At 43.5% G+C, this 20,840-nt stretch overlaps 1 protein-coding gene across 1 annotated transcript in view; it reads right to left on the reverse strand.

The window, feature by feature from the left end:
* C8B (complement component 8, beta polypeptide) overlaps nucleotides 1–3,230 on the reverse strand; it is a 38,157-nt gene extending 34,927 nt beyond the window's left edge. Inside the window, exon 1 of the mRNA XM_006768368.2 lies at nucleotides 3,052–3,230. Coding sequence (XP_006768431.1) covers nucleotides 3,052–3,143 — 92 coding nt within the window. The 5' untranslated portion in view covers nucleotides 3,144–3,230. The remainder of the gene's footprint in view (nucleotides 1–3,051) is intronic.
* Between the last annotated feature and the right edge of the window lie 17,610 nt (nucleotides 3,231–20,840).

Genomic DNA, 20,840 nt, shown 5'->3' on the forward strand with positions numbered 1-20,840 from the left:
TGTACTTTACTCATACTGTACATATTATTCTGCAACTTGTTTTTCTGAGGCCTATCCATGTTGATTCATCAAGGGATCCAGTTCCTTCCTTTTACCTAGATGTTCCATCATAGGACATATATTACATTTAATTTAATCTTTTTCTTTTTAAAGGAATTTACAGTTCCCCAATGTTTTTCAATTGCAAGTAATGCTACAGTACACACCATCTACAAGCCTTTGGAACATCTCTGTCTACACTAACTCTGGCAAGGACGTGCCCCTCCCTAAGGTGCCTGGAAGGCTGCTGCAGCGTCAGGACCTATGTCACTGGGTCTCTGTCTTCTACACTCTTGCTAACAGGAGTCTCTGATCAAAATAAAAGTGGGCCCGCCAAGTATAGCAGGCTTTGGTCAGCAGCAAATTGTGAGCTCTCTGTGCATATAGGTGGTGTGCGTCAACATGTTTAAGGTTTCTGTGGAAATGTCCTGACACTATGATTTTTTTGTCACCCAGTTTGTTAGGCAGCTGCATCCCCTTTGGAAATCGCATCGTTCCTCGTATCTGGGAGGGGCAGCCTCTGGGTGGCAGATTTTCCATTTCCCCACTCTGTCATGTGCTGCTGTAGAGTTGAAATTTAAAGCAGTATCTCAAGGCAACATGTGTGGTTCAGAGATAAAGAAATGGTGCAGGAGTCCTGCAAGTGACACACACGCAGGTGGAGAGGGGACAATGCATGAGTGAAAGACACAAGGATGCACATGGGCTCTGGAACCAGCAAAAACCTGGATTTGAGTCCATAGTCTGTTACATATTAAGAACATAGCCTCATGACAGTTACATCCAAATCTCAGTTTCTCTTGGTGTAAAGTGTAAGCCACAGCACTCGCCTCCCACAGACGTGAGGATCGGAGCGTGCGGAGTGGCAATGAATAAACTGTAGGTTGTAGGGCAAGGTGATTACTTCATCTGATCTGATTACAAGAGTAACTAGAAATGAAAGCCTTTTGTAGCTGATGGGAAGGAGCTTTAAGCACCTTCTGTTCCAGAACTGAAAGCAATTTTTCCACTTCATGGATGGAAATCAAATGCATGCCATGTTCAGGACTGCCCTGGGGGAGTCAGGGGTAGAGGCCAGAGCGCTACACCTGGATTCGGGTGAGGGTTTGAGACTCACGAAACCTGACTTAATATCTTCTCTCTCATAACCAGTTTCACTCTACCACAGTGTAAGAAATATGGTTGGAGGATTAGACAAGGTTTCCCAACCTGCACTCTATCTTGCATCCACTTCCTACTCAGAGTGAATGTCCTAATATACAAACATTGTATTGCTCCTTTGCTTAAACCCTTCAATGTCTCCCCACTGCCTAATGGATAAGGTGCAAGCTTCTTTTTAAACTGAATTTATTGAGGGGACACTGGTTAATAAAATTGTGTAGGTTCCAGGTATACATTTCTATCATATATCACTTGTATATTGTATTGTGCATTCATCACCCCAAGTCAAGTCTCCTCTCATCACCATGTATCTCCCCATACCTTCTTCTATAAGGTACAAGCTTCTTAATAGGCACTCTAGTGCCTCCCTCAACTCCACCCATGATCTGACTCATATCTGATCTCATTTCTGGTCACTGCCCACCTTGGTCTGTGCTCAAGAATATGGAAGTAGAGTTGCAGCTACAGGAACACACCAGGTTCTCTCTCATTTCCACACTTTTGTCTGTGCTGCTTCCCATGCCTGGAACACCCTTGCCTATATTGGCCATTCAGCAAACACCTATGCGTAGGTAAACCTCTCCTAGAAGTCTTTTCAGACCTTGTGCCTAGTAGAGCTGATCACTCCCTCTCTTGTTTCCCACCTGCCCCAGCACCATCTCTTGCAACAGGACACAGAGTGTGTGCTGAGGTCTGGACTTTCTCCATGAGAACACAAGCTTTTTGTTGTGAGCTCGATCCCCAGTGAGGGGTGTGCAGGAGGCAGCTGATCAATGGTTCTCTCTCATCATTGATGTTTTTATCTCTCCCTCTCCCTTGCTCTAAAAACTCAATGAAAATATTTTTTAAAATACATAAAATACTTATTTTAAAAAAGAGAATAAACTCTGTGTTTTGCATATTCACAACTATAAGCCCATTCATCTCTGTGTTCTTAGAGCTGACAGGGGTCTTGCACAGGGTCAGTGCTGTGGGTAGGGGTGGTATGATTCCTTCAAACCCTTCATTCTAGACACATTTCCTTGAATCCTTGATGCTTCTCTGTGTACACAGAGCACACACAAGGAAGGCCTTGGCAGCTTGATTTTTCTTAGGGCCAAGTTGAGATTCTTGATAATCACAATTTTATGGAATGAATAAATGGCATTAACAGCTCTTCTTCCCATAGGATTGCTCACAAGGGGGCCTGGGTTGCCTGAGCACTTCAACAGCTCATGGTAAGGGCTTCTCATGCACCAGGAGGACCCCGAATTGCCAAATCACTAGCATTTTTATTCACTGGAGCCCAAATTTGAGCTTTGACAGATTGAGTTTGAGCTTTGACTCAGATATTTTCTTTAGCCTATTGTACATCTCACTAACAAACACAAAAATGATGAAGTAAATCATTTAGCATTTAACTGCTGGGAAAATCTGGAATGTGTGTGTGAGAGAGAGAGACTGAAAACCCCCTATTTTGAGTTGATGAGCAGGTAGAGTAGGTCACTTTCACATTATAAAATCACTGATAGGAATTGGCTCATTTTTTTTTCATATATAACAAACCTTCTTTTGCATACCAAATCACACCAAGGCTTTGTTCAGAATACAGAACAAGTATCCTATTCTTCTCAGCATGACAAAACACACTTAAACATGTCAGTTCCTTATGGGAACTTTTGTTGAAGTCAGCCGCTTACTTCCACAATAATTTGAAGACAGTTGTTGATATTACTTTATCAGCTGCATGCAAATTGCTTCAAGAGATGTGCCTCATTCAATAGGTACACGACAAAGAGATGGTCAGCATTATGGGGCTCTATTTTCCCTGTCATATTAGTGATCAGGGAATCGTCTGCAACTGTCACTTACCTGGAGCCAGGCAAACTGAGACAACCCAGAGCAGCCCAGAGAAGAAAGAGCACTGCCGGAGCCCTCCAAGCCCACGCCCAGGATGTCTTCATTTTCTTTTTGGGACAGGGGTCCAGCTGTGGCTCCCAGATCCACGGAAAGCCTGCCCAGGGAGTGCCACCGTCAGCTCTAGCCCCACAGAGCAAACAGTTCAGCAAGGTAAACAGAACCAGTCACAGGAAACCCATTAGACTTTGCACAACAGAAAATTTACACATAACTCTGGAAAGCAATGACAGTGATACATTCTGAAGCAGCTTGGTTTTCATTTCTAACAGACTTTTAGGTAAGCTGTCCAGAGGGCAGGCAATAAGGACTGTGGGCTCTAAGTCCAGATTGCCTGGGTTCAGATACTTTCTTTAGACATTTTTTTTTCCAATTATAGTTTACTTTCAATATAATTTTGTATTAGTTTCAGGTGTACAGCATGGTGGTTAGATAATCATATATTTTACAAAGTGTTCCCCCTAATATGTCCAGTACCCCCCTGGTACCATACACAGTTACTACAATATTACTAACTATATTTCTCATGCTGTACTTTACATCCCCATGATGATTTGGTAATATCCAATCTGTACTTCTCAATCCCTTCACCTTTTTCAGCCAGTCCCCCGACATCCCTCCCCTCTGTCAATCATTAGTCTGTTCTCTGTATCTATTAGTCTGTTTCTGTTTTGTTTGTTTATATTATTCTTTGGATTCCACACATAAGTGAAATAATATGGTCTTTGTCTTTCTCAGACTGACTTATTTCAGTTAGTACAACACCTTCTAGCTAGGTTCATCCAGGCTGTTACAAATGGTAAAATTTTGTTCTTTTTTTATGGAGAGTAATTCCATTGCATATATGTACTACAGCATTTTATCCATCAAATCCTTTCTTAGCCTACTAGCTGTGTAACCTTGAGCAAGTTACTTTCCCTCTATGCCCTAATCTCCTCACTTGAAAAATGATGAGGATTAAATAAGTTAACATATCTAACATGCATAGAACATGCCTATATTAGTAGGTGGAATGCAGGGTTTAGAGTTGCGCCAAGATTTTTTTTAACAAAAAATATTTTTCTTGATTTCAGAGATGAAAGGAGAGGGAGAGAGAGTTAGAAACATCAATGATAAGAGAGAATCACTGATCGGCTGCCTCCTGCATGCCCCCTATTGGGGATCAAGCCCACAACCCAGGCATGTACCCTTGACTGGAATCGAACCTGGGACCCTTCAGTCTGCAGGCTGACACTCTATCCACTGAGTCAAAGCAGCTAGGGCTGCAAAGTTTTGAATTCCACTTTTGCCTTTTTCTAGCTATATGTGATTTTGAACAAGTTGGCAAGAGGCTGTAGAACTCTATAGTCCATCTACCTGAGTTCAAATGATCTCTGTATGTTTCACCAGCTCTGTGACCCGAGGCATATTATTAACCCATCTGGGCCAGAGTTTTATCATCTATAAAACAGTACTCACCTCATAGGGTTGTCATGAAGGTTAGATAAATCTCAATATTTAAGTCACTTTGAACAGTGCCTGGCACACACTATGTGCGCTCTCTGTAAGTGACTGTCTCTGATTCTGTTTCCTCATATGTAAAATTGAGAGGGTCATGTCTACTTGTCACTCAGAGTTGGGAGAGTCAGATGAGATACTAAACATGAAAATGTTTCACAAATAGGCATTATAAAATGATAGGTGTAAGATAATAATTAACCAAATATGTGTTGTTGTTATATAATTTACACAGAACTTTATTTAGGACTAGAAGCTCAGCATGCACAAAATCATGCGCGAGTAGCTTGCTTCCACTTGCCTCAGCTGGCTGCCCCACCCATCACCTCTCATAGCTTGTGCCCAGCCCTCCACTGCTTGCAGCTCTCCACTGCTAGTAGCTCGCTGTCTCGCCCTCCGCTGCTCATAGCTCTCTGCTGCTAGTAGCTCATGCCCCGCAGGCCAGAAGAGCTGCTGCTCATTTGGTCGTGACGGTGTTATGGCATCATGGCCACAGGTCTTTTATTAGTATAGATATTAGATGAATTTAATATCTGTCCCCAATATTTGCCAGTCACCCTAAGAGCCACAAGTGGTAGTAGAACCCAAAAAGACCTCAGTAAATGCCTTTGTCCTTCACCTGTCACCTCTCTCACCTTAAAGGTCGGAGGAGATCTGTTGTCTGACCTCTGGATTGAACACAGCAAAGACAGGTGCCACTCAAGTGTGGGAAGTCTAGCTTATTTTATTCGAGCCTGGAAGAGTGCTTTTCCTTCATCTTTTCATTATTCAGAATAGTTCACCAATTACCTTGTCATTTCTGAGTCCTCACCGTTAAACTGGATTTAAAAAATATGTCACACTAAGGCGCTCCTGAAATGGCATAGTCCAAGCAAATGTTCACCTCAGGACCTCTTGAGTAATTCCCAGATTGCCTGTGACCAGATGTGGGATGGCTATCTTCCCATGTTCAATTCCAGTGTGGACACAGCATGTCAGCCCTGATTCCCAACTCAGAGATGGTAGCTACCTGCCTATATGAGGGGCGCAGGAGTGAGGTGTGAAAGAGGCAAATTCAAAGACAGTGCACATATAGCCAAGGCTCTCAAACAAAGCTCCCTGAACACCATCACTGACGCCTCAGAATCAGCAAATTAAAGTCCAAACTGTACTCACCTCGCATTTATGACTCATCTGCAGTCCATAAAGGGTTGTGCAGACATGACAGGTGGCTGTCAGTGTGAGGACTCGGGGGGACAGCAGCAGGTAACTGGAGCATGGGCTGGGAAAAGAACACAGCCTGGGTTTGATTTCCTTAAACAGGCTATCTAATTTCTCTAAGACTCCATTTATCATCTGTAAAATAGGGATAAGAGTTCATTAACATCAACTTCATAAGATGGTTCTGAGGTTTGAATATATAAAACATTAAGCTCTTATTTCCTGACCCAGGTTGGCCATACTACTCTTGAGTGCAAGCCTGCTCCCTACCTGGTCATGTCTGCCAGAGTGCTGGGCTGTGCTGGGAAGGGGATGGCTGGGAAGGCACATAGGGCAGGTGTCCCTAAACAGGAATTGCACCAGAGCCCAGAACACAACGTCTGCTGAGACCATCCTGTGTACATTCTAGTTATCATTAGCCCCAGCACGAGGCACCATCTCACTATTGTCCCAAAGGATGCATGACCTGAACTTTGACACAATTGATTGCAGTAGTTAATCATTTGTAAACAAGCAGAAAATTGCGTTTCAAGAAGGATTCATGCCCCCTCTCATGTCTGCCTGCATTTAAGAGAAGCCAGGGCCTTCCCAGATAGGGCTCCCCTTCCACCCCCTCAACCTGATAGATTCATGGAGGAACCTGCAAATTTTAGAGGCAGTTACATGTGCTCTCTCACCTCCAGATATTCTGTGTAAGCTATCCCCCTGCCCAAAATATGTGCCACTTAGCTAAACTTGACTCATTATTTACATTTCATACTAATGTCACTTTCACAAGGAAGCCTTCCTGATTGGCTCTTCTGGGGTTCTTTGGTTCCAGGATCTAATAGATCTCCTGGAAGTCCAACCTCATATCGCCCCCTGGTGGTTTCAGGTGCCACTCACCTGAGGTCATGCCAGGAGGATTCCAGCCTTAGGATGAAGTGCTATACATATTTTTAAGGGACAGTTCTTAGCAATTTAACGAGGAGTACATGCATCATCTTGTTTGATCTTGGCAATAATCCAACAAACTAAGTATCATCTTCCATGCCTCTGAGATGGGGTTCCACAACTGGCTCCACAGCTGCTAAGTAGAGAATTGATGATCAAGTACAAGGTTTGTTTGTTTGTTTGTTTCACTCCCAAACTCTTCTTTTATAATACCAAGACAATATCTCCTCTTAGGAAGTTCTAGAACTGACTTAGGTCTAGCGCAACCTCACCACTTCTTTGGTCTAGCTGCTCTCATTAAAGGCTGTAGCTATCTTCTTTGACTATAAGAGGGCTTTAAAAATGATCATGCATCTCTAGCCCTTTAACTTGTATGTAGGAATTAGTAGCTCTAGGTCAATGGGTTGGCTAACAATTAGTTGTATCTCTAGCCTTTACTAATGAATTTTCCAGTCGCTACCCAGTTCCATAATCACATAATCAATGCCACAAGGTTTAGGTGTTTGTTATGGCAGCATTCCACTCCTGATACCTATTTTTGTATTAGTTAGCTTTTGCTGCATAACAAATAATCCTCAAATTTAGTAGCTTGTAATTTTTAAGCTCACAATTCATTGTGTCAGCAAGTACGTCTGGATTAAGCTGGGTGGTTGTGTTGATTGGTCTTCACTCTTACAACCTCAGCTAGCTGATGGGTCGGCAGAGAGATAGTTCATACAGGATGCCTTACCTGCTTGAAGATTCTTTCTGTCTCTCTGTAGGTGCTGGCTATTGGATGAAGCAAAGGGATAACTGAGCCATATGTCACCAAATAGACTAACTCAAGCTTTTTCATGGTGATCTCATGGTTCCAAAAGCAACAAGAAAGGACAGGTCTCAATTAACAAGTGCTTTTCAACCTCTGCTTGAATTAACTTTCTTAATGTTTCATTGTCCAAAGCAATGGCTGAGCCACCATTTAACAGATGGAGACATAGACCATACCTGTCGATTGGAGGAAAAGCAGAGTCACTTTGCAAAGGGGTGTTTATACAAGGTTGGAATTAATTTTGAAATCTATCAGAGATATGTGCTGCTTTCATGCTGAAGCAGTTCAAAATCAGTGTGCACCCTTCATTTCTCTCTTCTCCATTTTTTGCTAACTAGGAAGTATGTATTGAGATAATAGTGTCTTATGGCAGAGGGAGCCTATAAACTCTGACTTCCTTGATGGAGGAGAGACTTTGTTGACCCTCAAATAACTTTATATGAGTAGAATTAAACTTCTGTTGTGCTATGTCATTGAGATTTGGGGGTTTATATGTTACTGCAGCAATAGCTACCCTATCCTGACTGACATACTCTATGTTACATATAACATTTGGTGTTTATGCATATTTTTTTTCCTGGGGAAAAAATCTATAGCTTTCCTCAGATTCTCGAAAGAATCAGACATTCAAACAAAGTCAAAACAAAACAAATCAAAAGGAAAAATTCCCTCAAGGGAAGTAACCTTTTTAGCTCACAAAATTATCCATGGTCCCTTTGAAAGTAGTGGGGCATAGTCTGAAGTTTTGGGGGCATCAGAAAGACCTATATTAGCATTTAGTTTCTCCCATTTATTAGTTTATATCCTGGGAAAATCCCTCAAGCCCTCAGAGCAATGGTTTCTGTAGTTTAAAATGCAGGCTTATTGAAAGAATTCTTCAATAATCATTTATTGAGAACCTACTAGACCCCAGACACAATGCTAGGTGCCTGGTTATAAAGATGAATATGTAATAGACCTTCTGTATAAGACAGAACAACCTGGTGAGAAGAATAGACACAATAATACATTAGTGCAGCACAGTGTGTGATGAGTTCAGTCATAGAGATCTGCAGAGTATAGTTTGGATGTAACCAAATATGTGTGCACATGTGTGTGCGTGTGTCTGTGGGTCATTGGAGACTATTTCTCAGGAGTGATGTTAGAGCTGGCCCTTATGGAGTGAGGAGGAGTCAGCAGACCAAAGGAGGGCATGTGACATTGCAGGCAAGAAGCCAGCAAAATCAAAACACATAGGTGAGAAATCGTACCAGATTTGTGGGGAATTGTAGGCCATTTTGTGTTGCTGGAGCCCATGTTCAGTAAGAGCAGCTGGAAGAAATGGAACTGAAGAGGCAGGCAGGAGCCAGATCATGTAGGGCTTGATGGCAGCGCTAATGACACAGGTTTTATTCTAAGTGCAAGGGGGAGCTATGGGAGGGTGTTAAGAGGGGGAGGAAGGGACAGCTTTCTTTGTAAGAGAGATTACTCTTGCTGCCGTGTAGAGAATGGGTTAGAGGGAAGCAAATTGGAGCAGAGACCAGTTAGGAGGTTGTTATAATAGTCCACTGAGAGATGACGAAGGCCTGAATTAGGGCAGTGGGAGTAGGGATGGAGAGGAGGGCATAAGCATAGTATCTGTCTGCTGGTGCTGAGAGGAGTAAATAATGCACTCTGTGAAGGGCTTTGTAAACTATGCAGCTCTGCACACATGTGGGATTATTTTGACTGAGATTATGGTTCCCTGGTAAGGAGCATATTAAGTCCCCAGGGCCGAGCTTGGTAGCTGTTCAAAGCACACGGCTCCATACAGCACACATTTCCTTGCTTGTCACCCATAGTCCTGAAGATTAAAGTGCAGAGGCTGGTCCACCTAAGGTGAGGTCCTTATCTTCCAGACCCAACTTCCCTGGATCCTGGAGGGAAGGCACAGCTCGCATATTGAAGGCCTCACTGACCATGTTGCACTGCCTGGGGTGGGAGTGAGCCTGTTGACCATCTTCCTGGAGTCATACATGGAAAGCATGAGAGACCTGAATTTGTTGCCTACCCCATCTCTGCATCAGGCCCAAGACCTTTCCCTGGGGAGGTGGTAACCATACTCTACCTTCCATAACGTTCATGTAAATCTGCTTCCAACTGGCTATGAAGATGAATAAAGAGAACCTGGACCACTACCCAGTGGGGACCACAGTTCTGGTTTGGACCATTATGCTGTACATGGACCAGAAAAGGCATGGGACCTTAAGCTGACCTTCTTTCTTTTTTTAAAAAAAATATATATACTTTATTGATTTTTTACAGGGAGGAAGGAAGAGGGGTAGAGAGTTAGAAACATCGATGAGAGAGAAACATCGATCAGCTGCTTCCGGCACACCCCCTAATGGGGATGTGCCCACAACCAAGGCACATGCCCCTGACCAGAATCGAACTTGGGACCCCTGAGTCCGCAAGCTGACGCTCTATCCACTGAGCCAAACCGGTTAGGGTTGAACTTCTTTCTTATATAACATGATGACCGGTATACTGATCTTCTGTCCCTTTGCTTATGGCAGGAGATGGGTAAAATAAATCACTTATACTTGTATGCATATAAACACAGACAATAAAGTAGTGAAGGCCTGGGGAGGGGGACAAGGGCAGGCTAAAAGAGGTCAATGGGGGAAAAACGTGATATATGTAATATTTTTAACAATAAAGAGTTAATTTAAAAAATAAACAAATCACTTGGAGCCATCATAGGTCCATTGTTCCAGAGTCCTAATCAGTGTTTGAGACCTCCTGATCTCCAAGAGTTCCACCACAGGGGTTTCCTGGAGACCTGGGGAACCTGAAAGAGCCCCAACAGAGGGCTGTGGTAACTGCATTACTGGAGGTGGTTTTGCTCATGGGACTCCTCACTCACAGCAGGGTATGGTCACCACTGGGGTTCAAAGTTGGACCAGAAGGAAGTGTGGGTGGGTTGAGTGGGCAAATAGGTCTTTGGAATAATTGGGGGGGGGGCAAAGGAAAAAAGGAAATGGCTCTATTCCCAAATAGAAAAATAATAAGAAAAAAGAGATAGCAAGCAAAATAAATTCAAAATCTCATCTTTCTGTGCATAGAGAATAACTCTTCATGAATCCCCATCCCCTTCTTTTGAGACCTCCAGTTACATGATATTTCCCTGTGCCTCTTGCAATTGTACTTGGCCCTGTGACCAAAGAGAAGTGATGTATGCCATTTCACCCCCTCCCCTGTGCAGTCCTATACTCTATCTCCGCTGTCTGCCAGCTGAATGTGGGTGTCCAGGGTGTCCTTGGTAGCCAGGTGAAGAAGGCAGAACCTCTGGCAGCTTGGGTTCCTGCATGACCACATGGAGCTGAGGCCTCTACACCCCTGCTGGTTAGAATATGCCCAAAGAAGAAATACACTTCTATTGTGTTAAGCTGCTGAGACTCATGCTTTTCTGTGATAATGACTAATATTACCAAAAGTAATACACCCTCCTTCCCACAATTCCCATTCCCCACTTCACAGGATTTCCGAACATTCACTGAAAAGGAATTATGGGTTGGAAAAAGCCACTGAAGTAGGCAGTGTCTATGACACAGCTCTGCTGGTGGCAGTAGGCAGGGTCTGGTTAGCAGAGGAAGCTCCCTGTCTATTCCAGGGTCTGTTTGTCCATTGTATTGACAGACATGGAACTCCTGTGTCCACTATCACCTATATTTCTATATCTAGGTGTGAATGTGTATGTCTCTGTGGACACACAAGTGCTCTGTTTCTTCTATTGTGTATGGTTCATAATGGATAGCTACACATTTCTCTCTGGCTGTAAAAGTGAAGGAGGAAGATATAGGACACTAAGTGAAAGCCATATGGGCCAGGAAAATATACGAAGTGTATCAAGAATAGTTGACCAGCACTGATGGTGATGATCAGCACTGTGAAGACCAGGCAGACAGAAGAGGCCAGCAGTGTGCTCCAAGGTGGGCATTGGCCCGGGTGCTCACAGGAGAGGTGACTTTACAGGTTTTGCCTTATAATTTGGGATGTACTTGGCAAAAACAATTGAGAAGATGAGAGCCCTTTAGGCACAATTTGATTTGGTGCTAGAGATTGAGGGTTTAGAGTGGGCTTGGCTCCTGGTCATTGACCAGATTGTCAATCTGAGAGGACTCAACTTTATATGTGAGAAGGGGTAAAGGAGAAACATTAGAAGACAGGTGGTCCATGACAGTGGTGAGAATTATGTTTTTAATAAAGTCCCCCAAATGGGGAAAACTTTGAGACTTTGATCATGAAGTAGTAGTGTGTCCAGGACTCTCATGTGGGCAAGGTGGATGATTCACAGGCCACCCAGTGGTTCTCAGTGTGTATACATAATTACATTTAATTCTGGAGCACTGTACATCATAAGAGTCTTAGGATATTTAACTGACTTCATAGGCAATGAAACATTTCAAATTCAATTCAAAGCAAAACATTTCTGTAAATGAGTTTATATTAAAGTAAGGGTAATTTTTAACAAACAAAATATTGAGTGGTCATTTTCTCATTTCAGGTATTTCCAGGAATGACAGAAATATGTAAGAACGGAAAATGGGAATCCACCTGGCAATGCTCCAGGAAACTAATTACCTGGGGGACTTGAAACAATTCGATGGATTATGTAGTAGCATTGATTTTGTGGATTAACTCCAGCAAACAGTGAAATTTAAGTCACCTTGTTCATCCATTCATTCACTCACTGTTGGATCAAGTTCTAACTCCTTGGCCTGGCAAGTGAATGATTTCTCAGTAGGTATACCTCAGCAACTCTGAATTTCACACCAATTCATTTATTCATGTAAATAATTAATAGTTATTATTCCCCCCTCAGTGTCTACTGTGTTAAAGTGGGTGATGCTGCAGTGGATATTATCCTTGGCTCCTGGCCCACATAGAGTTCCAGTTTCATAGAGGAAATAAACTCTAGTAATTACACATATCTGTAAAGATCAACTGAGTAACTGGAAGCGCTATAACTATACACTTACCCTGAATCATTGGTGTGATAGATGGGGGTGCAGAAGGAACTCTGGGAAATTTCCCCTTGCTTGGAAGCCCCGAATCAAAGGGTGAAGTGGTTTAGTAGTCAGACTTCTGAATTACTGATGCTATTACTGATGTTACATAGTGTCCCACAGAGTTTCTGTTATTTGGTGTCGCCATAAAGAACTACTCCCAAATTTAGTGGCTTATAACATGAATAATTTTACTATTACTCACAATTCTGTGGGTAATTCAAACAGGGCAGAGTAGGAGTGGTCATCTCTGTTCCACATGATGTCTTGCCAGAGCCCATCCATTGTCTTCATTAGCTGAGTTTAGACAGAGACCCCTAAAAGCTAGTAACCTTTGAAGTCCTAGCAAAGGTCAGAACTGTGCACCACCCAGTTATTCTAGGAACCACCCAGTTAATTTAGGTAATAATAGTTGAAGCACCCCCACCTTAGTTCCCTTAATTCCTTAGATACTTATGTAGATCCTTGTTGATTATTGCTAATCAGATACTTTGTCTATTCCTGGAAATTGTCTGCTGATCTGTGTGTCATTGAAACCTCCTTACCCTAAGGGCTACTCCAGATCAATAAAAGATTGGAGCAACCTGAGCATGGGTGGAAGTCCTTCGGGACTTGCCCATCTGGTCCCCCAATATTGCAAAATTATCTTATGTCTTTTTCTCTCATTTGTTGTGCGGCTCCTCTTTCAGATACCAAACCCTACTTCACGCAGAATGTGGAGGGAGTGTTACTCGACAATGTCTGTCTTCTGGGCTGGACCATCCCAGATGGCTTTTCCATGCAGATGTTTGTTGACTCACCTGGGAAGCCAGACAGCTCAGAGCTGGATGGGACAGCTTGACTGGGGCATTGGTCCTCCTCAGTGCCTTTTCCCCCCTATGTGGCCACTCCATGAGGCCTCTCCACATGATCTCTCCAACAGGGTAGCTGGACGTCTTACACAGCAGCTCAGAACATAAACACAGAAGCTGCTGACCCTTCTTGAGGCTCCAGCCTGGAAATGGTGCAGCAGAACTTCCATAGCATTATCAGAGTTCAAGTGAGCCACAACGCCAGCCCAGATGTGGGAGGGAGTTGAGAGCTACACAAAAGTGTGAATACAAGGAGGTATTCTTGGAGACCAGCTTCTATATTTAGAAAGTGGCATTGTTTAATGAGGTTAAATCCCCACCCCCTTTTTTCATAAAAGTCTTAATCGGGAAGACCTCTTTTTTCCCCAAAGAGTCTGAAAGTACTTTCCTTTAAGAGGTGGGCAGAACTTTCCAAGTGGAAAGTGTGCCACTCATTGCTCCACCAGCCACAGGGAAACCACGCCTTCAGACTCACAAGTGAAGCAGCAACTCTCTGATCACGACTCAAGACCGCCATGGACTTGGAGACTTGGCAGGTAGAAAGACCAAGATCTGTTTTCACAGGGTTTCAAGACCCCTGATACAGGAAGTGGTGCCATCCAGAGACAGAGCACAAGAGTGAAGAGCAGGTCCACTCAGAAGACCAGCAGATCTGACATCAAATCCAAGAAGGGCAACTGGCCCACCTGAACCAATACTATACCTTCAGCTGAGGGACACCAATGCCATTCATGAAGGCTCTGCTTTCATGGCCTAGTCACTCAAAGGCCCCACCTTCAAATATCATTACAGTGGTGATGGGTTTTCAACCATGAACTTGGGGACACAAACACTCAGGCTATCACAGTGGGCTCTGCACTGACTAGTTATGTTAACTTCAGATTTCTATCTAGAGAATGTGGCTAATTGTATCTACCTCATAGGGCTCTTGTGAGAGTTAAATGAGTTAATAAATAAAATATTTATAGCAATTCATGGCACATGATGGATGAGTCCATCTTATAAGCATTGGTTATTATTATCACTCAGCTTCTATATTGAGTGTGGGAGTTTATACCAATCCTCAGGACTCCCCTGTCTGGATCCTGTCTGTGAACTCCAAAAACTTTCTTGAACAAGTGTGACAAGAGATAGAGGGGAAACCTTTTCCAGGTGTACAGTTCTGCCTGATGCCCAGAGCCTGGCCCCAGCTTCTCAATTCTTCTATGGGCAGAACAGAGTGGGAGGAAAAGTCCTGAGATTCACCCTGGAGTATGAGGTTCAGGACCTATTCCTGCTCCTCTAGACCACTTGTGTGTGTCCTTGTAAAGGTCACATATTTCTGACCTCCATGATAAGTATGACACTCCCTGTAGACAGGCCCCTGGCGTTTCAGACCCAGGACGCTTGCTGAGGCAGTGCAAGCCTGAGGGTCCCGGTAGTAAAGCCAGAGTCACCTGGGATCCCATAGAGACCCAAAAATAGGTGATGTTGGGTGTCCAGCCACTAAAAGTGTCCCTAAGGACCATAACAGGCTAGCCTCCTGCTACGCTATGTTCAGACACTTGCTGAGTGAGTGACTGCAGCCTCATATCCTCCAAATCTGTGACCTATGTCCTCAGAGACTGGGAGAAGGTCTGTGGGAGGCACTAAATGCCCCCCTGAGTCAGCACTGTCATTCCTATGCTGGCCTTGCTGGAGAGGCTTCTTTCCAAACCTTCTAGAATCAGCCCAGCATTTTCTAGTCTTCTCTGACCCGCTTCTTCCTTCTGGCATCTTCTCCTGTTACTTCTATCACCCTGAATTCATTTGTTCACTGTCCCTTTGGTGGGAGAGAAGTCTGCCTTACATTCCTGAGCCAATCACAATAGTACTTGCACTTTTGAGAGGCAGTGCCAAAGAGTGTGAGACAATGGGTTGAGTTAGAATCTCCTTTCTTTCACTTATTAGCTGTGTGACTTTGAGCAAGTTTCTCTGCCTCTCTGACCCTCAATTCTTTCACTGTAACCTAGTGAGGGTTATAAGGATTAGAAGCAACATATATGTCACCTGTGCAGTGCTTGGTACACAGTAGATATTCAAAACACGGTAGCTATTATTTCAATTGTAACTAAAACTACAGTATCATCTACAATGCCCCATCCATGTTCAGGACTGTGGAGGAGGTCACACAGATATAGGTGGCATCATGCAACCATAAAGGTTAATCAAAGGTCATCCCATCTTAGGGCCCCCCAGGGCCAGACTTTAATCCTACATTTAAACCAAATCTCAGATTTTTTAGGGAAAAGCCTGAGCAGGACATTCCCCGGAACTCTGAGATCTCCAGGCATCCCTTTCCAGCTGGGCAAGAAGAACAAACCCTCCGCAGAGAGCTCACCGCTTTGAGTTTTCAGCCCCACAGGTGTCAGGAAGAGGTGGCAAACTCTAAATACTGAGCAAGAACAATAGTAATAATGGCCATCACTGCATAAGGATAATCAGAGCAGGTGTAACCAAACAGGCTCACATATGGAGACACCTATAGGTGTGATCCCAGACCCCCAGGGTGCTGCTTGTGCTATTATTTTTCTAAGGAGCTCTGACCCAATTGCAAAACAATAGCTACTGCAGAACTTTGGGACAAGGAAAGTGCACCTCTGCTCAGCACCAGCACAGCTCTGTGATTTCAAGTGTGAGTCTTTCTTTGCCAGGAGGGCACTAGAGCGAGGGGGGCAGCAGCGGAGACTGGGCCATGGGTTGTCTTGCCAATTTCTTGTCAATGCCTGTTGGCACTTCCCTGAGTAATTGTTCCAGGTGCCTCGGTGGTATATTTCCTCATGTCACGGATGGATTACAGGAGCTCTATTGATTTTGTGGTTTCATGCGGGAAAGATCTAATCTTAATCCTCCATTGTTCATTTTCCTTAACCTTTCTTTTAACACCAAGATAGGGAGGCAACCCATCAGAATGGAAATTGTTTCTGAGGCATGTTGTCATAAATATATGCCACAGATGGTTTTATTTTATGGGAGAAGCCATACTTTTTGAAATAATAATAATGATAAAATTTATACGGTATATGGCAGTTTACAAAGCACTTTCCCATATCAACTCATTTAATCATGACAGCAAGCCTGATAGGTAGGAGTTATTTTTTTAAAATCTGATTTATTTATTCTGTGAGTCTTTCCACAACATGAATTTTTATGACTCTCCGCTGTGTCACAGATGAGGAACCTGTGTGGCTCAAGGTCACACAGCTCTTAATAATGCAGTTTGGAATGAGGGCAACCTGCACTCAAGTCCCGAGCCTGCCAGGTTGTCCCCCTGTAACCTTGGATGAGGGGTTTAAATTCTCATGGTTCATTTCCTTATCAACAAAGGCCTAAGGGGCATGCAGAAGTTCCCACCATAGCTTGGAACTGAACCAAGAAAGCAGAGGGACTGGGGCTTTATTCCCAGCCCTGCCACTCACTAGCTCCGAGGCCTTGAGAAAGTAACCTCCTTCACCTAGACTCAGCTTTATCTTTAAAGAAAGTGCTCACCTGTAATTTGTGTTTCCAGCCACAGTTACTTGGAAATCAAAAAAGGATTTAAATTCTAATGCACCCCCTCCCCCATGTCCCATCAGGCAGCAGGAGAAGGAAGCATAGAAGAAAGACAAAATGTTCACATTGGGAAGTTTTAGCATGGATGATTTTCAAGTTGCTACCTGGAACTCACTTTCGATGGCTTCAGTGCTCCAGAATCGAAATCATTGCCTTGCTGTCTCACTGATTTTCTATTAGCACTTGAATGTTACTCAACAATGTAGCTAAGATAGAGGCAAATATATCCGTAGCATCAAATGGCGTTTTCTGCCCTCTCCTCTTCTCTTCTATCCTCCCCTCAATCCCCTCCCTTCTTTCCTTTCCTTCCTTTCTATGAGAAAATACATTACCTTCTGGGTCAAAGTCTGAGTCTCCCCTGATGAACCCTAAAGGTTCTGCCTTGTGCTACTTGGTTCGTGCCATTTGCCCTGTGTGGGTAGACTTTGTACCTGGACCCTCTTCTCCATTTGAACTCATGTTACTCTTTCCAAGATCCACTCAAATGTCACCTCCTTTACAGAGTTTTCCCTAATCATCCCAAGAAAAGGAACCACTCCCTCTTTTGGCCCCATAGCACTATCTTTACAATAGTATTTGTGACACTGGATTGTAATTCCTTAAATACCATCTGCCTCCACTTGTGCATACCTTGTCCTTATTCACTCGGCATCCTGAGCACTTGTAGTGTTGTTCTCCTTTCATGATACTACCTTGCTGGTAAGAATGCTAATAACCCTGTCAAAAAGTCTTTATTGATCACTGATTCATTTACCCATGGACTCAGAATACTTTGTAACACTGAAATAGGCATTATACTTATCATCCAACCTCTTCCTTGGAAAGTGGGTCTCAGGGAGGTAAATAAACTTATTGAAGGCAGAGTTGCAAGTCAACTCTAGGACCCCTAATTCAGCTCTGTGGCTTTCCCTCAGTCCAATGTGTCCAGTAAACCTTTGCCACTCACCTGCTATGTGCAAGGCACAGAGCGATGTGCAGGGAGATAGAGTAACACAACATGGTCCTGCTCTCAGGGGTGTACTGTCTAATAGGGAAGCAAAGACGTTTATCCACATCATCTAAAGCACCCATGAAGGTTTAAGCCCCACTGATTCGTTGATATGCTGACCATCTCCTGACAGTGGGTCACAGGTCACAGCTAATGCTCCCTTAGGAATGCTGCTCTGTGCTCACATGCCTGAGCTGCCTTATGCCTGATCCTGAACCCCTCACGCTGTACTCTGGCTCTGACATTGGCATTTGTTCATATTCTGCCCCCTCTTTTGGAGGTTATCTGTCTCTTCTGGCATTGTGTACCCAGGCTCTCTTTCTGACCTTGAGGTTCTTCTCAATTTGTCTCCTGCTTTCTTTTTAAAATATATATCTTTATTGATTTCAGAGAGAGGAAGGGAGAGATAGAAACATCAACAATGAGAGAGAATCATTGGTCGGCTACCTCCTGCACTGTGGATCAAGCCTGCAACCTGGACGTGTGCCCTGACCGGGAATCCAACTGTGATTTCCTGGTTCATAGGTCAACACTCAACCACTGAGCCACTGTGGCCAGACTGTCTCTTACTTTCTTGATAAAGATTCCCTGCTCTTTATAGTTTTGTAGTTTCCAGCCCTACAAAACCCTACTGCCACCCTCCTCATCTCCCCCAGGTTAGTCCCTGCATCTGTAATGAAATTAACCTAATGCTGACACCAAAAAAAAAAAACCAACAACAACAACAAAAAAACCTACATGCCAGGAGCACAAAGAAAGGCCTGTCCTGTGGTGTTAATGGGATGGAGAGGGGGGATGGATGGATGTGTAAATGCAGGGAAATTGTCAGAATTCCTTTGAAAAGGCTGGGGGAGGAAGTTAGAAGGCATCTTGCCTATACAGGAGAAAGGCTGGGAGACTCCACCTGTTCCACTCTCCCTTGAAATGGAGAAGCTCAGAAAGTCTGGGATTTATAAGAAAAGGTGAGGCTAGAATCCAGCCATGTGGGATGGCCCAGGCAAAGCCTACAAAGGGAGGGATGGAGAGCTCTCCACTCTCATTCCATAGGTGAATTACTGGGCTTCTGCTTCCCCATCTGAAAGGTGGGATCAGCGATCGCCCTACTCCCAAGACAGGATCATAACAGAGTCCAGGGAGAAGCCACGTAGATCAATGAGAGCCAGTCGACCTCTGCTCCTCACCAGCTGTGGAGCTCAGACTCTTCATTAATATTGAACAGACACAAAAATGGAGTTTACATGTGCCACACACTTTACAAATGCCAGCTCATTTATTCCTCTTTACAATGATATTCTCATCTCTATTTTACAGATAAGGTTATGGTAGTTCAGAGAGGTGAAGTCACCCAGTGTCACAGAGCTCCTAGGTGACAGAGCTGTGCAGTTGGGATTTGAATTGTACTGAAGATTTGTGTACTTTACTGTAGGAACACTACCTCAGTTTTCACACACACATACACACACATTCATCTATATTGATCTATGTGTACAAGAAAGATGATATTCCAAACCCATGGTTCACTGAAGGAAAACAAAGATACAGGGCATGATACTACTTAAATATTAAAAAAGCAAACACCTAGAAGATAAAACGATGCATTTCTAAGTAAATATTTGTGAGTGACCTGGAAGATTCTAGAAGAGGAGACTGGATGACTTTTTTTTCTGCAAAAGGACATAGGATAAAAGAGCCTAGTCAAGATTTAGTTTTCCAACATGAAAATTATTGCTATGTTAAGAATGTATTTATGATTAATGTGTAATTAAAATACACTTTAAAAAAACGAATGGAAAAATAGGTTTGGCAGAGAGAGCATAGTTAGGAGTTAACTTATAAAAGCCTTATATTTCTTATATCTATCATATTTGTATGTTACTTCAATTAATAAAGGGTGCATGCTCAAGAAAAGAGAATGCTATTGCTCTGAGTTGTAAATGATAATGTGTCATGGCTTTCTCAGGTGAGGGAGGCTGGTGATGGTGGTGATGCGGAGAAAGGCGATTGTGGGTGCTCAGCAGTGGGAAACTCTGGGTCCTCTTCCTCCTCTAGCTCACCGAATGCTATTATCTCTGAGATGTCTTTGGTTTCCAGAGTGGAATTTCTTCTTTTTTTCCAAAGAGAGAGATCTTTTTCTCTTCTCTTAAAAAAATATATACTTTATTGATTTTTTACAGAGAGGAGGGGAGAAAGAGAGAGAGAGAGAGACAGAGAGAGAGAGAGAGAGAGTTAGAAACATCAGTGAGAGAGAAACATTGATCAGCTGCTCCTGCACACCTCCTCCTACGGATGTGCCCACACCAAGGTACATGCCCAACCTGGGACCTTTCAGTCCACAGGCCAACACTCTATCCACTGAGCCAAACGAGTTAGGGCCAGAGTGGAATTTCATGCCTACTGTGTTAGCAGACTCATTGGCTATGGCTACAGTAGTCCTGCCCTCCCCAAACTGTTCTCACTTCTCTTGCAGCCTCGTGCAGACCAGAGTGCTTGGTCTTTCTTATGGTCTCTTTGAACCTGTTTAGAGGACGATAATGAGTCATTCAAACCTTGTCCAGAGATCAACTTCCTTGGAGAAGGGGACTGACAGTTCTCCACAGACTGCTTCATTAGGGAGTTTTGAAGCTTGGAGTGAGAAACTGCTTACATGTTTGAGCCCGTTTTGTTGATTCTACATCTTCTTCTTTTCCTCCAACATACATGCTTAAGATCACCAAATCACCTCCAATAACAGTTCAATAACACTTTTAATCCTGATGCTAATTGAAGACTCAACCTTTAATTAAAATCCTGAGTTCTGGAGTTAGACTGGATGTGAATCTCTGTGACCTGGGTTCTTTCTCTCTGAGCCCCAGTGTTATTGGTTATAAAAT

This window comes from Myotis davidii, unplaced genomic scaffold, assembly GCF_000327345.1.
Source record: "Myotis davidii unplaced genomic scaffold, ASM32734v1 scaffold79, whole genome shotgun sequence".
Lineage (NCBI taxonomy): Eukaryota > Metazoa > Chordata > Mammalia > Chiroptera > Vespertilionidae > Myotis > Myotis davidii.